The 22,801-nt window shown below is 35.3% G+C and overlaps 2 protein-coding genes across 2 annotated transcripts; both read right to left on the bottom strand.

Annotated features, from left to right (window-relative positions):
• Nucleotides 1-5,284: 5,284 nt before the first annotated feature.
• Nucleotides 5,285-5,959, bottom strand: LOC148192781 (uncharacterized). Its single transcript, XM_088099284.1, has one exon. The coding sequence runs from the start codon at nucleotides 5,957-5,959 to the stop codon at nucleotides 5,285-5,287; it is 675 nt and encodes a 224-aa protein (XP_087955410.1).
• Nucleotides 5,960-7,311: 1,352 nt separating this feature from the next.
• Nucleotides 7,312-9,751, bottom strand: LOC124819761 (Phospholipase A2 family protein). Its single transcript, XM_088098140.1, has 3 exons — nucleotides 9,594-9,751; nucleotides 8,117-8,770; nucleotides 7,312-7,843 (listed from the first exon to the last, which is right to left on the bottom strand). Exons 2-3 carry the CDS (start codon nucleotides 8,703-8,705, stop codon nucleotides 7,680-7,682), a joined length of 753 nt encoding a protein of 250 aa, XP_087954266.1. The 5' UTR covers nucleotides 8,706-8,770; nucleotides 9,594-9,751; the 3' UTR covers nucleotides 7,312-7,679.
• Nucleotides 9,752-22,801: the final 13,050 nt, after the last annotated feature.

A 22,801-nucleotide genomic window follows, 5' to 3' on the forward strand; every position in this document is an offset into this window, starting at 1 on the left:
TTGTGCTTGATATATGAATTCATTATTGGTAAATCAATCATGCTTAAAACTGATAGAATATCTCATTTTTGGATGAAATAATCGATTTAACATTGTATATAATCTGTTAGATTTCACCAAATCACTTTGTATGCTTAACACGGGTAAACTTCTCTATAGTAATTGATTACATAAGTTATCTAATCGATAAAAACAGAAAGGAATGCCGTGATTTGTTTCATAAGTGGGTTCATCAGTTTAGAATGGAAATCAGATTGAAAATTTGCTTAAGTAAAGGATTAATCGATTACATAAGTTGTCTAATCGATTAAAACAATGTACTTTATTTAATCCAGTTCATTTAATAACCCAGTCTGTTATAACTGTCATTTGAATTTATAACTGGCTTATATGATTAAATAATCGATTACATGCTCAGGATAATCTGTTAAACCAAAAGCAAAAGCTTAACAGATTACACAAAAACCTTAATCGATTATAACGTGTCAGGATTTGAAAAATCCTACATATATGCGTCTTGAGTTATGTTTCAAAACAAATCAATTGCTATCATTTTCAAATACTAATGTTTACATTTAGTTTTGAATATATGAGCGTTCAAGAAGAGATCTTAAAGAATCAAGGCTACATTAGTTGCTTATACATCAAGATTCTTTCAAGAAAGTGGACTAAAGTTGTTTTGATTTGATGTGGACCAAAAGGAGTGTGACTTGAAGATCAAAATCATCATAGACATTCTGTATTTGTGTACCTATGCGGGTTTGCTAGGTGTTGAGAGTTGTGAGTATTCTGAAGTGTTGTAAGAGAGGGAGGTTATTAATCTCTTATAATGCTATACTGATTTTGAGTGTGGAGAGAAGTGCATTGAGAGGGATATCTCTATATTTCTGTAAACTCAATCAATTTTTCGTAGAGACCCTTCAACTAAGGTTGTTGAAGGAGAAATGGACGTAGGCTTGGGATTAGCCAAACAAGTATAAATGTCTGTGTTGATCTTTCTCTCTACTCTTTCTCTTTTATTGTTGATTCATCACTTATTGTTTATTGATTTTAAGGCTTAATCCAATTCACTCCCCATCTTGGCTTGAGATATAAGGCATTTCTTTTCGTACACAAGGTTTAAAGTTGATATAAGGCATTTCTTTTCATACACAAGGTTTAAAGTTGAGGTCTTCTTTAGGGTCCAATATGAGTTGATTTTAATGTTGAATTGACACTTATCTTGCTATAAATTCAGTTGAATATCCATCATAATCACTCCAATTTTACTTGTTTTATAGGTTTACAAGAAATCAGAGAATTAAAGTTGAAAATTGATGAAAACAAAGAAATTCCAAGCAAATTGCAACAATATGTCTACAACACGATTAGAGCCCTAAACAGGGGCTTGAGGCTCATAAAGGAAACCCATCATGGAAGGTTTCCTCATGCCATGGAGAATCCTTTATCATGAAGTAATCTCAAGATGGCTCCAGCTTAGGAACACACAACTTAAGTCTTGGAGGAAACCTACCTAGGGAGGAAACCTCACGGTTAGAGCTGTGAACCACCGTTGAAGCCACGATGACAAATTCTACATAAACAAAACTTCTGGACAATTTTGAGAGACTTGGAAAGGAAAGCTTTTTAGGAGTTCTTGAGAGGACTTTTACAGAGACTTTGAGAGAGACTCTAGAGATTCTCCTCACTCACTTCCTCTCTATTTAATAGAACATCTTTAGAGGATTAGGAGATGGAGTTTCTTCTTTGTTGTTACTTCTAATTGCCATTTATGAAGAGTTAAATCTCCTATGTGTTGGAGTAAGATTTAAATGCTTTGAACTCTCTTATATTTGGTACTACCTTTGATTTATGAATGCTTACTTTTGATTATAAGTTTGTTAATTGATTTATGGTTAACGTTGGATGAATTGATCTCTCATCCTACTTCACTACCTTATGATTCAGTGGGAACTAGTCTCAAGTTGTGGTCTAATCAGTTTTTTTTGTGCTTTAAGATGTTAAGAATGGATCTAGGGATGTAGCTAGATATAAAGTTTTGATCTTAATGTAGGTGATCTGATGGAAGACGCCCAAAGGAGATGTTGAATGCACGATGAGGACGTCCTTCGAAGCTTCCTTCAGAGAGTATGAAAACAACGAAAATTACAAATACAGTCGAGACAACGAACTCGAAACCCTAATTGGACCAAAAGTGAGATCAAACTCACTAGAACTCAAGAAGCTAGGGTTTGAACGATAAAAAACCCTAGAAACATAAATGAACTCTAGAATGGTGAAGGAAACCTAAAACGAACCGATTAATCAGTTCAAATGAGTCATTGAATGGTGGAAAAGAAGAAAATAAACTGAGAAATGTTTTTGATTGGTGAAAATGTGAAGAAATGGTGAAAGAAGGACGAAACCTTAGAAAGAGATGTGGTTGGATGATGAGTGAGGTGAAACTACCTTCGAAGACGCGAATAGAGTGTGGATTTGTGAAGAGGAATGGAAATCTATGAGGAGGATGAGGAGAGCATCTCAAGAGCGAGTGAAATGCTCCTGTTGCTCGAGAGAGAAAAATGAAAGTGGTTGAAGATGTGCCTCTGATGTGCTGAATGAGATGCGTGCTGAATAAAGATGTGATTCAACAACGAGACGTTGCGTGGCTGAAGACGTGGCTTGTGCACAAGAAGCTTATTGAAGAGGTGGCAGCTACTGATGCGTGGAGGAAATGGAGATGCTACGTTGATGAGAGAGAAGCTTATGGAAGCACCTTGGAAATAATGGAAAATGGAGAAATGAAAGAGTGTGCTTGGAAGGTGGCTAGAGGCGAATCCCTAGGACTCTCTAGCCTGACTTTCAAGGGGAATTGTATCTGGAGTGCTCTCAACAGAAATCAAATTTTCATTCTCAAAAGTCATTAATACAATGGTGGAGATGGGTATTTATAGTAACCCATGCTCCATGAAAGCTAAAATTCATATACAATAAAGTGTAAAAGAAATACAAGAGAGCCATGAGAAAAGTTTATCATGCAGTATTCCATCATGATCCATTCAAGCAACAACTAAGGAATCATACTAAAAGGTGGTGATAATAGGTTGTAGGTGCTAAGAATGGATCTAGAGTTTACACTCAACAATAGGGACCATGCCACTTTTCAAGCATTGTTAGACCAACAAAAGGTGTGGAGATGAAACTTGCATTACTCTCTCTAATAAAAGCAAATCAATTTGTCGAATTAGACCAAGAAGATCCTTTCAATCACATGGTTAGAGTAATGCTACAATATACTACAATGAAATACATATGATGCTATAGTAATGCTACAGTATGAAAAGCTTGGAACCTGGAAGTAGAAACCCGAAAATTAGAAAAGGAAGAAGAGAAAGCCACTCACAAAATACTTAAAGCAATGATGACCTTTAAACAAAAGAAGGTGTTTCTCAAAGCAGAGTATACAAATAAGTTCAAACGTTATATATATATATATATATATATATATATATATATATATATATATATATATATATATATATATATATGAATATATGAATATATGAATAAATAAATAGATGTTGAACATTTATGTATGATTACAGTAGATATCATATCCTTTCCCTATCACGTGAGTCACCAAAATCATTAGCACCACACAATTTTCCAATGATATAACTTTGTATTGTCCAAGACTTTGGTACATTTGATGGTGATAGAGGGTACATGTTTGATACTGTTAGTGGTATGTAGTGATGTGATGGCTTGATTGAGAAAGCGGGTCCCAATGATCTCTAACAAATAAGGTATGCATTGAACCATAAAAGATGAACATAATTGTATATATGTTGGTTTGGTGCCTCACTCAATTAGCTTTGGATGAGGTATAAAAGCACAAAAAGTATAAAAGTATAGCATGTACAGAAAATTGTAAAGTGATAATCAGGATGGCTTCAACCATTGTTGGGTTTTAAAGTATAAGAGGAAAAAGAATGAAAAGGAAACTGATATTTTTTATTGAGCCTAAGCAATAAATATTTATACTACAAAATTTGTAACTGATTTGAGAAATATCTACTAAACCTAATTAATTAAATAATGCATAAAATCCTCCTAAAAAGTAGGATAGGGATATATTTTTATTTAACTTATTTGACTCCTTCAACCAAATGTTGTTTGAGTCACAAAATTTCAACAATCTCCTCCTTGACTCAAAGTCAACATACACTAAGTTTTTTCGTCTTTGACCGTATCATCTAAAGTTCCTTCACTTTTGGAAGTCCCGATCACAATTTTTTGTTTATTCTTCACGTCCTTACAATCTTTTGCAACTTTCTCATCTACCTGTAGTTGTTCTTTTGGCTTTTTCGCATTTTCAGCTTTTGCTTCGGGAAGAGTTGTCCTATGATGCTTTTCTTCCTCTAATTTTTCTGGATTAATTTGACTTTCACCAACTTTAATACCCACTAGCTCTACTTTCTTGTCATTCAAAGATGGGGTTCTTTTAGGTCCTCTAACATCCATATGTACTAACTGCAACTTGTTTGTTGCTCTCCAAGATTTGTCTTTTGGAGAAGACAACCTTGTTTGTTTTACATATTGCAAAGCTGTGCATACAGGTGATTTCTCCTCTAGTTTGGGAAGCCCTTGTAATTGCATATTGTCTTCAACCTTGTGCACAACAAACTGCTCTTCATCAATCAAATTCAAAGCAAAGCTCTTGCCTTTCATTTGAACTCTGAATAATTCTTTATTATCTGAATCTTTAATCATGCAGGTTTTATCTTCAAATAGAACTTTATAGCCTTTCTCTAGAAGTTGGCCAATACTCAACAAGTTTTGGTCAATTTCAAGAACGTATAGAACATCAATAATTAATTTCAAACTTGTGCAACCTTTGATCGTGATGGTTCCTTTTCCCTTCAGTGCTATTTTTGCTCCGTTTCCAATTGTGACATTTGTGTTGTAGGTTGCATCAAGATCTTTGAATAATTCTTGATCATAAGTCATGTGGTTCGTGCAACCACTATCAATTAGCCAACTTTCTATTAATCTTGCAGTAGCAAAGCAAGAAACAACAAAAAGTTCTTCTTCTTCATCCTCTTCAACAACAACTTGTACATTCTCTTGTGTTTTTGATGACTTACAGATTTTCTCCACATGCCCTAATTGTCCACATTTATGGCATTTCACATCTGGCCTCCACCAACACTTTGTATGTGGATGATTGTTTTTCTTACAAAAAGGACATGATGGAAAAACATGAGAGGATTTACTATCATTTTTGTGGTTGAAACTTACTGACTTACCCTTTTTTTTTCAGAAATTTAGTTGTCAAAGCCCATTCAATATGACGTTCTTCTCTCATGAGTCTTCTTTGTTCTGGAGCCTGAAGTGCGGTCAAAAGTTCTGCCAAGGTAATAGTAGAAAGATCTTTTGAGTTCTCCAAGGAACTCAATGTGGCTTCATATCTTTCTGGAATTGTAACAAGTATTTTTTGAACAATTCGAGAATCAGGAATCTCAGTGCCAAGAAGACGTATTTTGTTTGCAATGCCGAGAAGCTTGTCCGCATAATCTTTGATTGTCTCCGAATCTTTCATCTTTTGCATCTCAAGTTCTCGAACCAGATTCAAAGCTTGCATTCCTTTGATTCTCTCATTGCCTTCATACTCTTCCTTCAAAAACTTCCAGATTTCATATGTCGTTTTTAACGTCATTATTTTGTTGAAAATGACGGGAGATACGGCTGTGAACAAACTTGATTTGGCTTTGGATTTTCGAAGCATCTTTTCTTTGTGATTTTTCATTTGAGCGACCGTAGGATTATCTGGCAAGGGAGACACTTCGTAGTGCTCTACTACCGCTTCCCACACATCGTTAGCATCTAGATATGCTTTCATTTTGACAGCCCACATTTGATAGTTTAGTCCATCAAATACAGACACAGAAACGGTGGTAAAGGATGTTTGAGATTCCATCTTATATGTGGTGGCTATTTTGTGGTTGTAGGTGTTTGTGAGTTATATCACAGATCCCGTAAGATCCTTTATGCTCTTGATACCAATTGTTGCGTTTTAAAGTATAAGAGACAAAAGAATGAAAAGGAAACTGATATTTTTTATTGAGCATAAGCAATAAATATTTATACTACAAAATTTGTAATTGATTTGAGAAATATCTACTAAACCTAATTAATTAAATAATGCATAAAATCCTCCTAAAAAATAGGATAGAGATATATTTTTATTTAACTTATTTGACTTCTTCAACCAAATGTTGTTTGAGTCGCAAAATTCCAACATTCAACCATTGACAAATCTCAACGATTTTGTATTGTTGATAATCAGAATGCCTTTAAGAGGAAGTGACATAGGAAGAATGACCTCTTGTTCAACATGAAAAGAAGAAATTGGAAAAAGGTTCAAGGTCACGAATGTTGGAACGGGCGGAACAATCCGAACAAGATGTCGAGTTTTAAAAATTAATAAAAACAAGAGTAGAAAATCCTAATGAAAAAACAAAAGAAAGAACAATAAAAAGGACGAAAAATAATTAAGACCCAAAAGAGTTTACCATTCATAAAGGATGACAGAAAGGATGCATGAAACTAGATGCAACGGCATGGTTGTTTTTCTTTTATCCATAATTTTGAAATTTTGTCTTCGCTGCTGGCTTGATTCCTTGATTTGAATTTTTATCATATATTTTTTAGCAACTCCAAGAACCAACAGAGCGTCCCCTGCATAACATGACTAAGATTCTCGTTGGTTAGAATGTCCCGAGAAACAGAAACACGACGACTAAAGTTACAGTGCAAGCAAGAAAAGAGGAAATTTGGTTGACAAATAAGAAATTATGAGACAATAAGAATATATTTTCTTAAAAAACAAGAAGCTATACACTTGTAAAGGGAGATGGGAGAGGTACTTCCATTAGCGACAGTGATAATGGAGTGAAGAAAAATTACAAATTGTTTCTAATGGGAGTCCTTAACTATATATGATTAGACGGACCTGTATCAAAGATTCAAGCAAATTCTTAAGGGTTGTGAAGAATTCAAACATCTTACCCATAATACTTGAATGGACAACATTTGCGATAGGTTGTGATGGATCATGTTGTTAGGTCAAAAAAAGACCTTTGATTCAATTCAAATGGACCAGTTTCATCTCATACAAGGATTTTGATACAGGTGTGTGTAATGCAGGATCAAACCTGCTTTGGTACAATGTCAAAAAGGTATCTGAAAAGTATATTTTGATAATTCATTTCACTGTACATTTTTGCAGATGTAAATACAATTACGTTCTGTAGAATAGAAAATATCCTATTTTGAGCCAAACCAAAAATTGTTACTTCATTCTAATTACAAAAAGTATCCTAATAACTATAGTATATACAACACATGCCAATAGCTACACATAGCATAAGCTAAGTCTTCAAATATAAGCAAACAAAGTTACAGTTCACAGTTCACAACCTAATGATATTCAATAGTGACACATTGGTTTGCGGCACCAAGTAGTCACTCAACACCAAAAGTTCCAATTTACAACACAAGCTATGTACATATAGTCTATACAAAATGTGGAAGCCATGACAATAAGAAGCATGCTCTAGCCAACAGAAGTTTAAAACTGAAGAAACTTGGTGAGGGTTCAGGGCTGAACACTTTGAAAAAATGATGAAATTCATAATTTATGACATGGTACTTCCCCCAACTGAGTTCAATCCATGAGTTTTCTGAAAGTTCCAACTTTTCCATCTCAAAGTGCTTAGCCATCCAAACTGAATCAAAGGTTGCCCAAAATGTTGCAGATTCACTATATTCCTTCTGTACGGTATCAGAAAATTCCTCAGACCTGTCATAACAAAAAAAAGTAACATTATTATTAACCCATAAAGGAACATAAGTACGAATAAAACATAGGTTCAGTTCTTTAAGTGTTTTTGTTACTACTGTCCAATCAAAATTAAAGCTTTATTTCAGTAACCAAAGCCACCATAGATCCTAAACTTCATTCTGCAGATCATGGATGTGAATGAAACTCAAATTTTGATCAGATAAAACACCAAAAGAAGGAGTTAAGGAACAACATGAGTATTATCCTAAAAATGTTTGGTGCAAGGATTACCATTAATACACATTGTCTTGTAAAGATGAGCAACATGAGGATCTCCTTTAGTTCTCCCATGCTGCTTTTCCAAACACTCCAGAAAGGCTAAGTCAGCCTTCAGCAGCGTAGCTTGATCGTGAGTATCATACCCTATATCATGGCAGTAACAGCAGAAATCCAACCAATCAATCGGTCTCCTGTCCCAAACAAGAGATCCTCCATCTTTCCCACTTGACCAGTTTGGTCCACAGTAATGTCCATATCTGGGGAACAGCTGAGAAAGAAATGCTCTAACCCCTGTATGCCATGGAACCTTACACACATATGGCCGGAAATGCAAAGGTATAGCATCACCATCTTCCCTTACACCATTCCGACCACGTTGTGCTTGCCTCCTTAACCCTTTATTGATAGTGGATGGTCTTTGAAATTTGTCTTCAGCACTCTTTCCCCAAGGAAACAATGAAATGAAGGGCAGTTTGGATTCATCTCCAGATTCTTCTCTAGGTTGTTCAGTTAAAGCTTTGGTAGGAACTGAATTAGTCACTGAATATGGATTCAACTGAGCATTAAACCAAGGGATTTTACCAAGAAATTCCAAGTCCATGGCGTACAAAACTAGAGTCACCAAAGCACACAGCTTGCTACCACAGAACCAAATATTCTGAAAACCTGCCAAAAGAAAAACAGCTTAGCCTTTTTTCTAGAATGTAACTTCATTTGAATGTAACTAGAATGTAAATTTTTTTCTCAGCCACCTAATCATACATGACATGTATAATAAAATTGTCATGTTTTGCAATAATTGTTTAAGAAATCATATCTAGGGTGATTTCTAACTGATTGATGAGAGTACAGAAATCATTACAAATCAAGCCTTTTTGGATTTTCTAAAATATATACGGATTATAACTTGGTGTGTATTGAATTCTGAAACCACGCTTTGCATCAGAACTAGGGCTAAATTGGAGGCATCCCAACACATCAAAGATCATTTCAGAACAAAGTCAATGAATTTGAATAATACTTTGTCTAATCGAGCATTGGATGAAGTCTTCTATGAATATGCAGAATCTGAAAAATATACCAAAAGATCATGCAAACTTCCACATACCCCTTTAAATATATCTACACATAGACTTCAGTACACATTCCTCATCTTGAAAATGAAAAATCACAGAAAAGGGCGAGCTGGGTTTCTTTCTTCTATATTGTTATACCATAAACACACCCGTTTTTTTTTTTTTTTTATCTTTTTCTTAAAAGAAGATAACTTGAACCCACCCATTTAAAGATATGCACAAATAGACCCCAGTACACATTCCTCAGCTTGAAAATAAAAAAATTACATAAACTGGGTAACTGTGTTTAATCTATATTGTTCAATCATAACGGCACACCCATTTGATTCTTTCATTTCATTTTCTAAAAAAGAAGAAAACTTTGAACTTAGAAGGGTAATTCATAGTCAGAGATAGAACATGATCAAACTTACTTGTAATTCATCTGCTAAACCATGTTCTGAGGTGAAAGGAAGAACAAGAAACTGAAATGTGGTTGTGAGGCTGGACTTGGGTGGGAACATGGTAACCACAAAACCACCACTCATTCAACACCATTTCTTCATGAGCAGAGTGGGACCCGTCAAGAAATGGAACCAAAATAGTTAGCTTTTATATATGTTAACCAATGGCATTTTGGGAAATAACTTAATATTGAATAGTGATATATAACTTGTTTGGATGGGAAAGAATCACGCAAAGTGAGAAAAGGAATGCAGAAAGGAAGTGTGAAAATCGGATTTCTTTAAAACAAGTTACGATAAATGAGAAGAAATGTTCAAAAAGAATTATTATTTTGTCAAATACAAAGAAATTATATTTAAAAATAAAGACATGTATTTAATTTTGGTAATGTTTTTGGAACATAACCTACGTGTAAGTAATAAGATTTGACTGAGATAAACAAATTCTGATATATGTTTTTGAGGTTTGTAACATAAGAGAATATTATTATCAAGACTCTCACAATCTTTATGAATTAAAGAAATAATATGAGAAAGTTAAATACTATATCTATTTATAAGATTTATGAATAATATTAAGATTATATAAAATAATATCAATAGCTTATAATTATATACATGATAATAAGAAAATAATATAAGATAACGTGATACTTTACATTTATAAAAAAATTGGATTACCGCTAGTTAGATTTGTTGAAAAGTGTAAAAGACTCCAATAATGGTTATTTTTCAAAGGACCATTGAAAAAAAAAAACCTGTTAGTAAAAATGTTGTTAATAACATTTATCGACAGACGATATCTATTGGTAATTATTAGTAATTATTGACTAATATATCTTTTAATAATTATCGATATATATTATTTGTTTTCAATTATCGAATGATGTATTCGTTGGAAATTATGGTGATCCAATAAGAAATATTATTGACGAATTTATTAAATTCCATCAGTAAATGACGTGACAGGTTCAAGTGTACTTGTTCAAAATAGATGCAGATGGTATGTTGCGAATGTGTATATTTGGCGATGAAATCAAAGACATCTCGTGGCGTTGTTAACTAGTGTGCATGTTAAGGATTTGCTTTTCACATAAGATCAACGTTTGTAAATCTAAGACATAACACACAAACTTTTATACTGGTTCACTCAACTTGAGCTATGTCTAGTTATCCTCTAAGATAACTTAGAGGGTTCCACTATATTTTCAATGAAGTATATATGAGTATTCCTACTAGTGCTAGTTTCACTAGTCAAAATATGACCGTTATGACAATTAAGACTTAACATGAAAACAATTTTCAATGTGTACCAAATTTAACCGGTTAAGGAAATTGTGTAATCGGTAAAGTATTACATTTAAGCAATTTTAAAAAAAAATTCTACTGAAAACTCATCACTGCACTCATCGAACAGGTGTTAGCAAAGGCACGAGGTTTAATCGATTATACATATAATGTAATCGGTTAAAACTTGTAGTTTGCCACAGTTAAGCATTAGCTAATATCTGATGAACTTAATTGATTGCATAAACATTGTAATTGACTACTTCATATAGATATGCGTAGTGCAAGTAGTTTTAACACTCAAAAACATGAATATGCATACTACAGATATAAACACATGTATAACCATAATAAGTATGCAAACAAAACAGTTCAAGCATTAACAAACATGTAAATGCGGCTATGTATATTAAAACGTTTCAGTTGTTGTGCAAGAAACATATAGAAACATTTATGTTGTTGTCATCATCAAAAACACATAAGGGATTGAGTTTAGCTTTCACATTGCTCCCCTTATGAACAATCTCCCTCTTTTTTGATGATGCACAACCAGAAAATGTTTTTCCAGTTATTTCTAGTGTTATTTCCAATTTCTCCCCCTTTGGACATTATAAAAAATATTATGAAATACAAGAAACAAAAGTGCATACAAAGATACATCAATATGTGTTGTTACAGTTCAATTGTAGAAATTGATGCTCCCCCTATCAATATGCAATAGCTCTTTTCAAAAATATAAAATTTAGTTCAATATCAGAGCTAACAGAAACAATTAACATTGTATAGTGCAATCAAAGTATCAGATTATGAATTGCAGAACTTGTTTCAAGCATGTAACATGTATCAGAGTAAAAATAATGCTTGATGCCAATGAATTATTGTGTGCAATATTCAAAATACACAAAAATGATTAACAACGGATGAAGTGATGAGTATTAGAATGCATGAAATCATATAACATCAAAATAAATGTATCATAATTTATAAATCAGCAGTAAAAGAAAATCAAACTACATTCTTATGTGTTAATCGATTTCACTATTTTTTGCAATCGATTAACTTCTACAGAGCGTTTGATCATCCATTTCAGATTAGTGGTATGTTCATGTAAACTTTTCATATTCAGTGATAGACCTGCAAATCACAATTTTCTCAACTGTGTTGAGTGTTAGTTCAGTGATACAGCACAATTGTGAAGCAATAAGAATCATCAAATGAGTATGAGTATTGAATAATGTGCATGACAGTGAAAAAGCAGTTTGCACTCATACTTTAGATATATCCAATCAGATTCAAACAATCAACTTGATCAAGATCCAATATATATATATATATATATATATATATATATATATATATATATATATATATATATATATATTTCACTTATTATACCAAAATAACAATGTTTAAGCATAAATGGATTTGTAGCCAATATTACATTCACTTTAAAATAGAACAAAGAAAACACCAAAACAAACTCTAAAACTTAGACTCTAATTCCTATTCTAAGTCAGATATCTCTATGAAGCCTTCATTTGTTTTGTTTTCTTCATTGACAGAGTCATCTTCAGATGTTCCCCCAAAGGCATTGATTTTCAGTTCATAGTCCAACTTCCTATGCAAGCCAGACAATGATTTTGGCAACATGGATAACTTGACATCTTGCTTCTTAAAATGTTCAACCACAAATTTTTCAAACATAGATTGAGGCTTGAAACAATAGTTAGACTTATCAACACCTATAGGCTTAACTTCTTCGAACACAGGCACATGTTCGTCCTTAAATGACCATCCCTTTTCATCCTTTCTTAGTCCCATATGGTGTAGGGCAAGTTTTTCAATCATGTTTTTCTTTGAGCAACCCAAAGTCACTTCATTTGTGACATCAACTCCATGATGTCTTAATATCGTGCTAATGAAGACGACAAATGGAAGGTGGTGTAAGACCCGACCAGGTGGCATACCTGCTGCCTGGCGATCTTGGTCATATGATCACTTATCACATAAATCCAGTTTGTGGGAACTTTAGCCCATAAAGCATGCAACAGAAATACATTTGCAGTAGTGAGTTGTGCATGATTTCCACCTCTAGGTAGCAAAACCCAAGCTATCACAAATGCATAAAGAAGCTCATCCTTTTTCAAACCACCAACACTAAAGAGAGTGAAATCTCTTGGTTCTTCAGGAAACCTTAAACAATCTTTGTAAATAGCCATTTTGTTGATACAGTCATATCCAAATGAGACTTAATCCCTATAGGATGAAACCTTGCAACTGTCTTCCACACTGCTTCATCAATGCAAACATCAACACCTTTCACCGGAGAAAGAATACGACTACCTTTAATCCTTAGATTTGCGTAGAATACCTTTACCAAGTCTAGGTAGTAGTCACTATCCATTTCAACGAATCATTATACCATAAACACCACAGTGGAAAGAATCAGTCACACTGTTTTACCCTACCTCATCGATTGTAGCCACTCCTACTGCCCCATCTATAGATTTCCCGTACAAATACATTTGAGTAGTCTTGCTATCCAGCTATGAAACATGTAACCCTACCACAGAAGGACAAGGAAGACACCTTCAACCCCACACAAGGAAGACTTAATACCCGAATAATCCATCCAATGCACACAAGGCAGAAGGAAACAATTATCCGTAGATAGCACCAGGATTTACGAGGTACAACTAGTAGACTTATCCTCCACTCTCGTGCTCATAAATCACATACTCAGGTGATCCCAACACTCACTCATTTATAGAGGTTGTACCCGAATCAAATTAATATGAAATTAAGTGCAGTATACTAGGAAGTGACTCTTAGGTAGTCTCTCAAGGACAAAATGTGGTTCAGGCAATTGATTAAACACGTAGTGGGGGGGTTATGTGAGAAAATTATGAATAAACACATGAATTAAAACATTGATTAAGGACAAGTTGGTTATTAGTTTGACCACAATGCTTTCAATCCTTGATTACCAATAATTATACACTATATTCACCCCAATCCAATACGTATTAACCTACTAAGCGAAGATTAAAATAATTTTCATAGTGCACACAATTAATCAGTTCTGCCCTACCACAAATTAAGCATCTGTGGCTCTAATATACTAAGCGAAGATTAAATACAGATTAGGAAACTAAGTGTGTACCTAACTGCAAGCACAAACAAAATATACGATGCGAGGCAAAAAGTAGCACAATCACAATGACAACACAAATATCTTGTGGAAATATTGTAGTTTCACCAATCACCAACCTAGCACAATTAAACGTCCATCAAAATGCAATGTAAACAACAAACTGAATTGGAAAACACTGGAGTCAAGAACAAAACAACAACAACGCACAAAAGCAGCAACACGGCAAAAAAAGGCAATAGAACAACAATTGAAAATGCAACAAAATGAATACCTAGAAAATACGAACCTTAAACAACAATTGATACCATAATACAATTTTCAAATTAAAAAACGAACTACATAGCAAAAACGAAAACGGAATTCAAAATGGAATTCAAAAATGGAATCAAATTGGAAGTGGGAAACAAACTTGAGCATAAAGAAATATAAACAGAGAACGAAAATGGAGGAGAAACCTAAGTGCATAAACGAAATCAATTATGAAATTGTAATGAAAAGGAGTTCAATGCATAAAACGAAAATGAAAACCTCATGGGAGCTCTAGTCTAGAATATGACAGTCTCCCTCCTCCCCTTTGGGCATAAAACCCTAGGTTAGTAAGTCAGCCCATAATTTGAGGCTTTTTCTATTGACCAAAAGGTTCCCCATTGTGCAAAAGTTTGGCAAAAAAAAATACAAAAACGAATTTACAATTGAAATTAATCTAAAATGTTGATGTGGAGAATGGTTGTTGATGTTTTTGCCCTCTTGGAGTCCCAAAATGTAATTCTAATATTGCCCTGAAAATAATAAGGGGAATAATTAAGCTTAGATACTTCAAATTAATTAAAATAAGAATTAATTATCAAATTAAGCTCAAATATCAAAATTGAGGAAATATTAGACATTTAAGCATAATTCCCTAATTAAATATACTAAAAGAAGCTAAGTGAAGCCGAGAAAATATTGATTCATCAAAATAGACCATGATTAGTCTTTTGCATTCTTGGGAAAAATCAAGACGCAGATCAAGGAACAAATCAAAAGACCTCAAGAGAGTGAGACAACCTCAGGACATGGAAACAAAAAGACACAAGTAAACAAACAGATTTACAAAATTCTCAATGAATCTGGAAAAAGAAAAGGAGTAGAACAGATCCAACACACAAAGAATAAGAGAAACTAGATACTCATGGAAATCATGCAAGCAATTCAAGACATGGCAAATTAATCAATCAACTCAAGAGGTGAATCAAAAGTAACAGAACCTCACAAGATGCACTATCACTGTATCTCTCAAGTGTCTAGGGTAAATAATGTCAACTCAATGCAGTCAAGAAAGCAAGCAACAAAAAGACTTGGCAAGCCTTTAATATCAACACTCAAATCATATGCATGTTTAAATCAAAAGGTCTTTTCATGGTTGTAATGAGGCCAAGGACAAGGGAGGATAAAATATAGATAAGAAGCTACAAACCAAAAAGAATAGAGGAGTAATGGGGAACTAGTGAAAATACAATCAAATCACACCCAAAACCTCTAATTCAATCCTCTTCTTGACTCTACTATTCAATTTTTTTTCTATCTTTTCTTGTCTTGTCTCTTTTTTTTTTAGAATACAACTGTAAGAGACAAGATACACAACATATTTACAAAACAAACAAGAAGAGGAACCAACTAGCCAATTCATAAGAATCCCAGGAAGACCACACTTGTTCCCAAAACAATTCCAAAGCTCCAAAATTTCCTAAGGTTAAGGTGATCATGGTTTTTCACTTAAGGCTAATGTATGAGCTTCCAAACAAAGAAAAGGGAAAAACATATTGGCTCAAAGGGGTTATCAAAGGATTAAAACAAGGTAGGCTTATTTGGATAGAGAGGCTCAAGAACAAAATTGCCTTTATCATTTCCAAACATGCATATCCATCAAGAGTTATCAACCATGATATGTCCTAAAATTAAACCTTGTTCCACCATGAAGTGACATTTCTCAAAATTAAGAACAAGGTTTGTTTCAATGCATCTTTTCAAAACTTTATCCACACTATCCAAACATGTATGATGAAGGTCGCACCCCATGTAAATTTGATGTGCATTAAGAATGCCGTATAGTGCTAGGAAGTGACTCCTAGGTCGTCTCTCAAGGACCAAATGTGGTTCGAGACTTAGGTCAAACACGTAGTAGGGGAGGATTTGAAAGTGTTTTTGCAAGCAAAATTAAACTAAATTAAACTGGAAATTGAAGACAACCAAACAAAATGGACAACATTAAAGTGAATGAAATCAGAAAACCGAACGGTTCTAACAATAAATGTTAAGAACCGAACGGTGCTATGAGGGACCGAATGGTCTGAATCAGTGACCGAACGGTCTATAAGGTAAACAAGCTAAGAACCGATCGGTCTAAATGTAGTGACCGATCTGTATCAATGCAGCAACAGTGAAATGCAGAAACCAAAAACGCAGAAGAAGAAATGATTACGCAGCAGTGATTTAATACGCATGAAAAGTACCCAAAACATAAATAAGATGAAACTTTAATGCAATGTAGAGCTAGAACGAAGCAAAGCGAGCTTCTAAACACAACTAGAAGACGTACATCAAAACACAAACAGAGGCTGCAATGAAATTAAGCTGGCAAACATAAATGGGCAAAGTTAAAAAACGTGAAATGGAAAGCTAAAGTTTGACAGAATGAAAATGCACAACTGGAAATAAGGAATGGAACTGGAATTGAAAATGGAAACCAAACACAAATGCAATTGAAACTAAAAATGAGTTCATTCATTCATTGAGAAGTAAAGAAAACAAAACCTAAACCTCCCCAAAAGGGGAGGAGGAAGAATAAGCTCCCAAGAACTGAAATTGTAAGTAGCGGTTGGGAGAGTTCGAAAGTGAGAGTGATTTTAGGGTATATAAACCCCAAATTACAAAACTGCCCTTCTAATGGGCTTGTCCTACAAAATAACCTAAAATTGAGCCCAAAGTCCTAAGCTTTGACCCTATGACATTCTAAAACGAAATTAAACTCTAATACTGACGTGGCCACCTCTTAAAGTCCCAAACTATGCTTCCAACACTGCTGCTACTGCATCTGATCGTTCGGTCCTTAAGGGCTCAGATCGATCGGTTAAGCACTGTTCTGCAGGTTCACGAACTAGTGCGTGGTCAATATAAGACCGTTCGGTAGTTATCCACAGACCGTTCGGTGTAGCCATGCAGACTGGTTCAGGGAAACTCATGCATTAAGGCTATGTCGTACAGTTCAGTAGTGCTCAACCATTCAGTGTAAGCTTTCATAAACCGTTCGGTGTGTGCATCCACAGACCGTTCGGTTCTGTGATGTTCCGCCATTATGTTCAAAAGTTCTCAACTGGTAGTTGATTGTTCGGTGGAGGCTTCCAACAAGGCTTTCTCAGCTCGTTTGGTGCAGACCGTTCGGTTCAGGGAAACTCATGCACTAAGGCAATGTCGTACGGTTCAATCAGTTGAGCTGGGTTTCCACTGACCGTTCGGCCAATCCTTCAGCAGACCGGTCGGTAATGTAGTGCTCGACCATTCATTGCAGGCTTAAGAACTGGTGAGTTGCAATCTTTATAAGACCGTTCGGTCATGCATTCAAAGATCGTTCGGTCAATCCTTTAACATGTCGTTCGGTCAAGTCTTTGCAAACCGTTCGGTCAAGAGCAATACGTTCAAATCTTCTTTTTCTCTATTTTCAAGCAGTGATTTTCCTGCGCATAATGATTGAAATAATTAAGTCCAAATAATTCAAATTAATTAAAATAAGAATTAGTCTTGAAATTAAGCCCAAATAGTGAAAATGCAACAATAATTGAGAATATGTGTATAGTGAAAAATGGTGACTCATGAAAATAGACCACACTTTGTCTTTTGCATTCCTGGGCAAAATCAAGACGCAGAACAAGGAACCATTCTAAATACCTCAAGAGTGTGACACAACCTTTAGGAAACAAAAAGAAAACGACACCAAAGACACAAATCAAATTTACATAATCCTCAATGATCCTAGAAAAAGAAAAGGAATAAATAACATCCTTCACACAGATAATCAGAGAATGCATATACTCATAGAATTCATCCAAGCAATTCCAAAACATGGCGAAATAATCAATTAACTCAAGAGGTGAATCCAAAAGCAATAGAACCACACAGATGCACTGTCAGTGTTTCTCTCAAGTGTATAGGATAAACAATGTCAACTCAAAGCACTCAAGAAAGCAAACAACACCAGACTTGACAAGTCTTTAATATCAACACTCAAAGCATATGCATGTTCAAATCAAAAGGTCTTTTATGGATGTAATGGGGCCAAGGACAAGGGAGGATATAATATGGATGAGAAGCTATAAACCAAAACAATAGAGGAGAAATGGGGAATAAGTGAAAATACAATCAAATCACACCCAAAACCTCTAATTTAATCCTTTTCTTGACTCCATTATTCACAAATTTTTTATTTTTCTCATTTTTCTGTATTTTTTTTCTTTCTTTTCTCATCTTGTCTCTTATTTTCTCTCTATTTAGGACACAAATGTAAGAGACAAGATACACAACATATTTACAAGAACAAAACAAGAAGAGGAACCAACTAGCCAATTCATCAGAATCCCCAGGGAGACCACACTTGTTCCCAAAACACTTCCAAAGCTACAAAATTCCCTAAGGTTAAGGTAAACATGATTTTTCACTTAGGGCTAGTGTATGAGCTTCAAAACAAAGAAATGGGGAAAGTATGGGCTCAAAAGGGTTATCAAAGGATCAAAACAAGGTAGGCTTATTTGGCTAGAGAGGCTCAAGAACAAAACTGCCTTTATCACTTCCAAACATGCATATCTGTCAAGAGTTATCAAAAGGAGTCAAGCCAAGGCATATGTGCAAGCAATCAAGAGTCATATCACACAAGAAAGAACATAAAGTGGCTCAAATCTCACACATGGTATTTGTCACAATCAATTCAACCTCTCAAACATCATAATCATCTTCCCAAGCAAAGAAAAGCAAGAATTTCAAACCATAAGTATCAATTACTTGGAGTGAAAGACGAGTCTACAACTTAAACAAAATCCAGAAATGAAGAGAATCATGCAAAACTATACCCAAGACACGACAAAAACAACCCAAAACAGAAAAAATTTAGCAAAGAAAACAAAAACTAACAAAGAAAAATCAAAATCTCCCCCAATAGACCACACTTAAACTACACAGTGTCCTCAATATGTCATACATAAGATCATAAATCAGAATAGTGAACAAATCATGGACAAGTGCAATAAAAGTAGGGAAAGGGGGAGAAGGGAAAAAAAGAAAACTCCCCTGGTCATGGTGGAAGTTGCCAATTTTGGACAATTAGGGAAATGTTTTCCACCACTGAATCCAGCAAAAAGTTTTTAGGAGAAACTGCTTCATTCTCCAAATTTGATAAAGTAGGGAAATGTCTTCCATAGCTGGATCTAAGAAGGAAGGATTCTTGATGAGCGGGTTCAACGATGCCTATTGATCTTCAAGCTGTTTTGTAGGCTCGCACCTTTGTCTTCCACCGTGGGTGTTTGTTGGTCAAATTCATGTGTACCTCCTGCAATAAGGTTAGTGGATGATGGCTCCAAAGAATCTATAAGCAGTGGTACAACACCCAATCCCAATGTATCAGACTGAACCTCAAATATACTCTTAGAACATGAATCAATTTCAAATTTAGAAGCAATGTCAAGCACAAGCTCAAATTTATGTTCAGTGCATGGAGAATAAACATTCAGATGTGATAACAATAAGTGGTTCTCATCGTGCAGAGAGGGAGAATTGAAAACATGCTCATCAACAATATAATCATCAACATACCTATCAACTGCATAATCATGAACAACATAATCATAAATAACACAATCAATCTGAGGTATGTTTACCTCTACTTCCCTAAAGATTCGTAAAGTGGTGGAAGATGAAAATGGTTTACCTGACTCAAAATTACTGCTTATACCTACCTGGTCCTTAAAATCTTCATCAGTCTCCTCAGGTGCAAGAATGGGGACATAAGAGGGTGGGAAGGTAGGTGGCGCAGTAGTACGCTCATGACTCTACTCCCCATCTCCTATTTTGATGGCACTAACATCATCTGGAAGCTAAACAGTTTGAAATGACAATTCCTCAAAATGTTGAGACTGTTCCTGAGCAAGCTGAATAGTCATATGCCCTATCTAGTCATTCAAGTTTTGAATGGATGCTCTGGTCTCTTGCATGAACTCAATGTTCTGCATGGCCATCTACCTCAGTAACTCCTCCAATGTAGGCTTAGAAGTAGAATGCTGAGGAGCTATTTGGGCAGGAGCATCATATTGCTGACTCTGGTATTGTTGGACAGGTGGAGGCATACAAGCATTTTGAGATGGTGCTTCCTGATATTGTTGTGGAGCATCATACCATCCCAAGCTAGGGTAATTCCATCCAGGATCGTTGCGGTAACCATACTGAGTAGGGAAGAATTTATCGAAGAATATATGCTTAAGATCTTCCCAAGAAGTGATGGATCCGGAGGAAGAGAATAAACCCAATCCTTTGCTGCTCCTTGTAATGAGTGCGGAAATGACCTTAAGAAAATGTGATCATCCAAGACATGTGGACGTTTTATTACAGAGCAAATGAGATGGAACTTCTCCAAATGTTCATGTGGGCATTCACCTACAAAACCATGAAACTCGGGCAACAAATGTATTAGTCCAGTGTTGAAAATGCAATGAACATCATCCTTATTAAGTGGAACTAACTCCCGAGGAGCACTCTCAAGAAAATGAGGATGAGCCATATAGTTCTCAACATATAAATCAACAGAATATGCATGTGAAGCAATATCAGAGTTAGATGCAGAAGGAGAATCATAATCATAGGCGTAGGCAGAAGAAGCAGTATTCACATAATCAAAATAGATAGACATGGGAAAAGAAGAGGGAAAGGAAAAATGCAATGAAAATATGCAACTAAAGCTATCTAAATGCAACACACATGAACACACACACTAAACAGAACAACATACTTACAACACAAGACAAAACACAACACACTAACATAACAAAAGACCTAAGACCGAACCGTTGGTTCCCGGTAACGATGCCAAAATTTGATGGAGGTCGCACCCCATGCAAATTTAATGTGAATTAAGAATGCTATATAGAGCTAGGAAGTGACTCCTAGGTCGTCTCTCAAGGACCAAATGTGATTCGAGACTTAGGTCAAACACGTAGTGAGGAGGTTTGAAAGTGTTTTTGCAAGAAAAATTAAACTAAATTAAACTGGAAATTGAAGACAACCAAACCAAATGGACAACATTAAAGTGAATGAAATCAGAAAACTGAACGGCTCTAACAATAAGTGTTAAGAACCGAACGGGCTTGTCCTACAAAATGACCTAAAATTGGGCCCAAAGTCCTAAGGTTTAACTCAATGACATTCTAAAATGAAATTAAACTCTAATACTGACGTGGCCACCTCTTGAAATCCCAGAATGTGCTTCCAACACTGCTGTTGAGTTCCTCTGGTTACTGCATTTGACCGTTTGGTCCTTAAGGGCTCAGACCGATCGGTTAAGCACTGTTCTGCAAGTTCACGAACGGGTGCACGGTCAATACAAGACCGTTCGGTAGTTATCCACAGACCGTTCGCTGTAGCCATGCAGACTGGTTCAGGGAAACGCATGCATTAAGGCTATGTCGTACAGTTCAACAGTGTTCAGCCATTTAGTGTAAGCTTTCACAGACCGTTCGGTTTGTTCGTCCACAGACCGTTCGGTTCTATGATGCTCCGCCATTATGTTCAACAGTGCTCATCTGGTAGCTGATCGTTCAGTGGAGGCTTCCAACAAGGCTTTCACAGCTCGTTTGGTGCAGACTGTTCGGTTTAGGAAAACTCATGCACTAAGGCAATGCCGTATGGTTCAATCATTTGAACTGGGTTTCCACAGATCGTTCGGCCAATCCTTCAGCAGTTCGGTCGGTAATGTAGTGCTCGACCATTCATTGCAGGCTTAGGAACTGGTGAGTTGTAATCTTTATAAGACCGTTCGGTCATGCATTCCATGACTGCTCGGTCAATCCTTTAACATGTCGTTCGGTCAAGTCTTTGACAGACCGTTCGGTCAAGAACAATACGTTCAAATCTTCTTTTTCTCTAACTTTCAAACAATGATTGTCCTGCACATAATGATTGAAATAACTAAGCCCAAATAATTCAAATTAATTAAAACAGAATTAGTCTTGAAATTAAGCCCAAATAGTGAAAATGCAACAATAATTGAGAATTAAGCACAATTCACTAACAAAGTATGGTGCGGAAAGCTAAGTGTATAGTGAAAAATGGTGACTCATCAATGTATCAAAAGGGAATCCATACACAGTGAAAAAAATCCATAAACACATCTATGCAACGCTCTAGAAAATCACTTAAAATACTTAGCATGCACCGTTGGAATGTACCAAAGGTGTTGCATAGGTCAAAAGGCATCCTCCTATAGGCAAAAGTGACAAAAGGGCAAGTGAATGTGGTCTTTTCCGTATCCTCGGGTGCAATGTGTATTTGAAAATATCTAGAAAAACCATCAATAAAATAGTAGTGAGACTTACCTGTCAGTCGCTCGAGCATCTAATAAATGAAAGGCAGGGGAACATTATCTTTCCTTATTGCTTGATTAAGCCTCCTATAGTCAATGTAGACTCTCCAACTGTTCTTCACTCTTGTGGGAATTAGTTCA

Source organism: Vigna umbellata, chromosome 9 (genome assembly GCF_029865625.1).
Source record: "Vigna umbellata cultivar VRB3 chromosome 9, Vumbellata_1.0, whole genome shotgun sequence".
Classification (NCBI taxonomy): domain Eukaryota; kingdom Viridiplantae; phylum Streptophyta; class Magnoliopsida; order Fabales; family Fabaceae; genus Vigna; species Vigna umbellata.

Bases quoted from the DNA above. Each gene is read 5' to 3' on its own strand.
- LOC148192781 (XM_088099284.1), bottom strand. From the start codon at position 5,959: ATGGAATCTCAAACATCCTTTACCACCGTTTCTGTGTCTGTATTTGAT.
- LOC124819761 (XM_088098140.1), bottom strand. From the start codon at position 8,705: ATGGACTTGGAATTTCTTGGTAAAATCCCTTGGTTTAATGCTCAGTTG. The intron at 7,844-8,116 runs GTAATCCTTGCA...TTGTTATGACAG, and splicing joins CAAGACAATGTGTATTAATG to GTCTGAGGAATTTTCTGATA.